The 6,000-nt window shown below is 31.1% G+C and overlaps 1 protein-coding gene across 1 annotated transcript; it reads right to left on the reverse strand.

Annotated features, from left to right (window-relative positions):
- Positions 1-612: 612 nt before the first annotated feature.
- On the reverse strand, positions 613-6,000 carry LOC111619454. The gene is made up of 5 exons (XM_023361169.1): positions 5,787-6,000; positions 5,667-5,722; positions 1,411-1,506; positions 1,242-1,325; positions 613-1,173 (listed from the first exon to the last, which is right to left on the reverse strand). Exons 1-5 carry the CDS (start codon positions 5,872-5,874, stop codon positions 1,141-1,143), a joined length of 357 nt encoding a protein of 118 aa, XP_023216937.1. The 5' UTR covers positions 5,875-6,000; the 3' UTR covers positions 613-1,140.

Raw genomic sequence — 6,000 nt, forward strand, 5'->3', positions numbered from 1 at the left:
AAGTATGATGTAAGGGGGGAAGCCACTACTAATTAGTGGTGGAGAGAATATATTTTAAATGAAATAAATTAAAAATATGATTAAAAATTGCAGCCTGGTATTATGAAGATATCACAATAAATAATTGCTCGTTAACATTTAGAAATAAATTAATTTTTTGAAGACAAAGTCCTTCCCAAAAAGAGGAACCACCATTTATTAACTTTGTGTTCCAGACATTCCAGACAAAGTCTAAATTTAGAAATAAATAATTTTGGTCATTCTATTCTTCTCCATCGGTCAATCCAAACAGTGAAACGGCCAGCTGGCAAGGAAGAGTATCTGATTTAAACCACTTTTGAAAATTTTGAAGGTCCTATCAGAATTCGAATCCGGATACTTCAGAGCAGACTCGCGCCTTTTCTGCTTCAACCACCAGTTCATTAAGTTGTTTTTTACTTTTCCTTTATTGAAATTTAGCAAAAACTTCGATGTATATTTTGAAAAGTTTTTAGAGTTGTTTTCCCCTTGATAAAATCGATGCAGATGGCAACTGTTCTGTTGAACTTCATACATTTGTTTCGGATGTCGAACGGAAAGGTACACTTTGTATGGATGAAATAGAATTTATTTCTAAGTTTTTACAATTTCAGATTAGTAATTAACTATACATAAAAATTTTTAGTTTATATTTTTGAGACAATGAAAGTAATTAAAATACAAGAGAATTTGATGAATAAAGAGTAGTAAGCATTATTATTCTTTTATATTGCTTAATATAGAATAATTGAAAAGTGTCGTTTGTCCAGTTCCTTCTGAAACTAAATACAGTAATCCTCAAATTTAACGGAGCAAATGTTTCTGTCTTAAAGAAAAATTTATAAATTTTTTATTTGCCAATAGAGCACGCTAAAATGTTGGGTCGATGAGTATAAATTACTCAAGTACATTTATAATTATATTTTATTCCTATTGAATAAAATACATTGAAATAACATTTTGAGACATCTTGTACGTTGTAAGTTCGTTTTTAATAAATGTTTTGAAAATATTCGATTTAACCGGCTTCCGACAATAGCGGACATTTCTCCCCAATTAATAGTTCGTTAAATCGAGGATCTACTGTATTTTTTATATCCTGATTTTATAGTCCGGAGGATTTCATTGCATGTCTGCCGCCTTCTTTATACATTTCTAAAATTATTAAAAAATCATTAGTTTAAATATTTATAGAGATGCATTATACGCTATTCTAGACATACATGAACGATGTTTTTAAGGTTCGGATTTGCCTGAGCTTCGACGTCTATAGCAGGATCCATACACTTTTCAAGAGTTGCAAATTCCTTTAAGAAGAATTAACAGGAATTTAAAAAATATGCATTTATCGGTATGTCATTTCTCGTATCAGTACATTGCTGGTAGATTTACCTCGCTGTTGGTATCTCTGCACATGTATTCTGTCAACTCGTCTAAGGTATCGTAATACTTAACACGCATGGCGCAGTTGCGGTAAATATCGACAATCTGCAACGATATGCAATTTTACACGATTATCTTACATTCTTATGAAATATGAATGCTTCTCTCTTAATTATTCTTATAAAATTATGTAATATGAAATTTTGATGGAAGTATAATGCTATAATGCTACTTACTTTTAACCGGAAATAAACAGTAGTAAATTTTTTCCACTTAAAAGTTCTCCGCCAATAAATTTTTCTATATTTTTCTACTTATTCGGATAAATTGGCGTTTTTAAGAGCAAGAAGGTAAGATTGGAATTGAAGCCAACATTAATTCATTCAAGATCATAGAGAAACAGTATCAAGAAGCTATGCGGTTTGTTCGGGAAGATCGGCAAGAACGAAAAATAAAAACAATCAACCATGCCGTGTTACGTGCAAATTAAGCATAATTCAAGTAAAGAACTTAAGATATTGCAAAAGGAAATGAATAAAAAAGAAGCAGAAAAATAGAAGGAAGCAAAGAGAACTCCAGAATTCAGAAGAAAAACAAACGTGAGAAATTGTTGATCGTCCACTAAAATGCCACACTATTACCTCAAAATGGGTCTTTAAACGAAAAAGAGACAACGGCAGAAACATAATTGAGTATAAAGCACGTCTCGTAGAGAGAGGATACCAACAATTATTTGAATATAAATATTGAATATACAGAGGTGTTTTTACTTGTAACAATGAAAACTATACTTGCTTTGGCAACGTACCGAGGATGGAGCGCATATTATTCCAATGTTAAAGATGCATATCTGAATGGACATCTCGAAGAAAAATATTCTACCCAGGATAGAAAAATCAATAGTTTTGCCTGCTAAAAAAGCATTGTACAGACTCGAGCAGGAAGGACGGTAGTAGAATAAGAGAATGGACTTGTTCTTCAGATCAATTGGTCTAACCCAGGCGTATCCGTGCGTATACTTTGTCGCAAAGAGGCAACTGATAATACGTACACGCGTCGATGATATATTGTTAATATGTAAAGAAAATAACAAATGCGAATGATTTTTGACAAGATAAACGGAGACATTTGAGATTAAAGATCTCGGAGAGGCAAAAGTATCCTATCAGCAAAAGTCGAACGTAAGGAAACGATTGAGCTCTATCAGCAACGTCTGATTGACGAAATATTGGATGCTATTGGATGATGAATGCAAGACCTGCATCGGCACCGACGGAACCGGGAATTAAATTTAAATGTCATATAAAAGATGACGAAGGAAATGATGTGTCGTACAGACAATTGGTAAGTCAACGCTTTATCTAGCAAGCACAGCCAGACCCGATATAGCATTTGCTGTCACGCACTTTAGCCAATTGAACGACGGATACACAATGGAGCACTAAACGAGGGCTAAACGCGTTCTTATTTATCTTAAAAAGACGCTTGATTATAAGAAACGTTTTGAGGCTACACAGATGCAGATTGGAGAAGTGATCCGACCAATCGCAAATCCGCAATGGAGTACAGTACGTGTAGGCTATATTTTAGCAGCGAGGCAGTAAGCTGTAAAACAACAAAGTGCTGCTCTGTCGAGCACAGAAGCAGAGTTCGTCAGTAAGGAAGCTTTGTAATTGAAAAGTTTGATGGAGCAGCTGCAAGGGATGGACGACTCGTGACTAGGGCCTCCCAGTACACAATCGAAATTACATAAAATCATTTTCTACAGTCTATAATTAAAATTTCATTAAACGGATTACGACTCTATATGCTCAGGCTTAGGACTACAGAATTGGCTTTCTCTTTGCCCTGTATTTTTCAATAAAATTGGCAGACTATTTACATCTATGGAATTAGACATTTTAACCAATTCAAAGGCGAATTGCGCAGTAGGCCAAACGACAAGATGCTCCGGTAGGACAGATTTAAAAAGTTAAATATCTGTAGTCGAATCAGAGCATTCAGTAAGAGCTTTGATGTTGTGACTAATCAGAGCTTGATATAAAAGTGTAAAATGTAGGGAAACTGAGAACAGTAAAATAACTTTTTCCAAGAAATTTAATAAATAAAATAATACAATATTCAGAGATTTACGATATTCGTCAAACCAATAAAAGCGACATTAAAATAATAATAATAATACACGCGCAAGATTTCACAAAAAATGAAGAATGCTCCGAAACTGTTCCTAAAAATATTGCTTTTCGTTTAGATCAGTGGTTCTAGACCTTTCTGAAATCACTAAACACTTTGAATATAAGAAAAATTTGCATAAAAGCAAAGTCGCTAAGATTATAACAACAAAAATATGCACAAACGTGCCTTTAAATTACAGATTATTAAAATTATAGATTATAGAATGCATAATAGTAGAAAAAAATTAATAAAAAATTATATTTGTAAAAACTGTAACTAAAATAACTCTTTTATAAAATTGGAACGTCTTTAAATCAATTATAACGCTATTTACGAGCTTGTCAGCATTTGCAGATTTTATCAATATCGGGTCTAATATGTGATATGAATGCCCTCATTTCGTCGCCTATATTAGTAAGTCTTTCTAGTTTGAGTGTTTTTATATCGGCAAATTTTGAGACGAAAAGATTTGAGCTAATACAAATATTATGTAGAAAATTGTAACAAAATTTTTATTTCCTCGTGGAGAGAGTAGATCAATGAGAAGAATTGATAGTTATAGGCTATATAAAGCGAAAAAATTAAATGTACGCATACGGTGACTTTGGTTTACATTAAATAAGCAATTTTAAATATATTTGATATATGAAGTGATCTTAAGTAAAAAAAAGACTACTGTAATAATTTTTTTGGCGTGAATCTAATATCAGCTGTATGACTGAGGTGTAGGAATGCGTTGGAGAAGTCTAGTAAATGTATCAAAATTACATACATATATATTTCTTATAAATATATTAATAATTTTTGTGACGTTTATAACAGTTTTTCCTCAGAAATGTATTGCTAGATCAATGATTAAGAAAGATTTGGAAGAATTAGAAATATATGCCAACTATATAAAAAAAAACAAGAAAATACGCTGCCAATATTAGAAATATGTAAACAAAATTAAAGTATCCAAAAAAATTCAAAAAGTATGCGACAAAAATGTGTTAAAGAGCTTTTAAAATATTAATTTTCGTGTATAGAAATTAATAACGAGCATCGACCATTTTGTGTAATTTACAGATGAAATTTAGCGAATGGCAGTGTGAAATCCGCAAAGTTATAGAAACGTTACAGATTTGAAATTCTTGAAGACATCATCCAATGTGTATGGAAAACCTTTTACAGTGTTCGAAAGAAAACTTGTCAACTAGTAAAAAAGCAAAAATTGTTTAGTGAAATAAGAACGAGGCCAACTTTCTGAAACTTGAAGGTCAATTTAGCCAGCTTCGTAACACCACTCAACCAAATTAAACACCTTTTTTAAAATAGATTTTTTATTTGTTAATTTTATGTTCTTGTTTTTTAAAGAAAATGTTAAAAATAAAACAATTAAAAAAAGGATTTTAACAAATAAATAGTTTCACGTTGATTTAATGTTTTAGGTGGCCAATATAGGTGAATATTCAAATGGAATGGTGGAAAAAAGTCTTCTCAGACTTTTTCCACCATTCCATTGCATTTATGTTATTCCGTTTCTTATTTAATTTTTAATTTTGAATTTTGTATTCTATAGGTGGAATGCTTTAATTCAAATTTCGTTCTCAACCTGAAGATGGTCTGTAAATCAGGATAAAACCGTTTGTTTTGAAAATAAATATATTTCTCGGCAAAGATAAGGTGCTATTTATATGTTTATATGTCTGAGAAGACTTTTTCCACCATCCCATTTGAACATTAGTTGTTCTCACAACTCGTTTATATTATCTATCCTGTCAGTCATAATGGGAAACTGCATTAATATTGACTCGTGTACAAAATATATTCGAATTTATTTAGTCATATATAAATTTTCTTTTTTAATTTGTAGAGTGAAATTATATATACAGGGATAAATTATATAGAGATAAATTATATATACAGGGACAAAATTATATATTTTGTCCCTGTATATATTTACATAATAAATTTATGATAATTAAAAACGGTAAGTTTACAAAAAATTTAAAAAAATTAACTAGTGGCAATATATTTGGAAGACTTTGTTTCGAATTATAAACTACAATTAATTAATTTAAAATTGAAAATTTTAGCAAAGTACTTACAATTGTTGCTCTGTTCTCCATCAAGCAAGATCGCACTACATCGTGTCTTTTCACAGCTGAAAAATGCTTTATATAAGAAATTAACCGAATTTAACTATTATTATTTGTAATTTTACTCACCGCAATATTGTGCGTGTATACTTGGAGTAGGCTGAGCATCTAAAAGTGCGAAACAAGAGATAGCAATTCCGAATATCAAAACCTTCATGATATCGCTTCAAAGTATTTCCTTTCGAATTGTTCTCCTCGATGTCAATTAAGGTTAAACAGTTTATTAATAAAGAACTTTAAATACGTATATTGGCAAAGCTGATTTTTAATTGAAATATCGACC

Source organism: Centruroides sculpturatus, unplaced genomic scaffold (assembly GCF_000671375.1).
Source record: "Centruroides sculpturatus isolate CEXI.00-Female unplaced genomic scaffold, Cexi_2.0 scaffold44, whole genome shotgun sequence".
NCBI classification, from domain to species: Eukaryota; Metazoa; Arthropoda; class Arachnida; order Scorpiones; family Buthidae; genus Centruroides; species Centruroides sculpturatus.

Coding starts and splice junctions, on each gene's coding strand:
- LOC111619454 (XM_023361169.1), bottom strand. CDS start 5,874: ATGAAGGTTTTGATATTCGGAATTGCTATCTCTTGTTTCGCACTTTTA. Junction 1,326..1,410: donor GCAGAGATACCAACAGCGAG/GTAAATCTACCA, acceptor TTCTTCTTAAAG/GAATTTGCAACTCTTGAAAA. Junction 1,174..1,241: donor ACCTTAAAAACATCGTTCAT/GTATGTCTAGAA, acceptor TAATAATTTTAG/AAATGTATAAAGAAGGCGGC.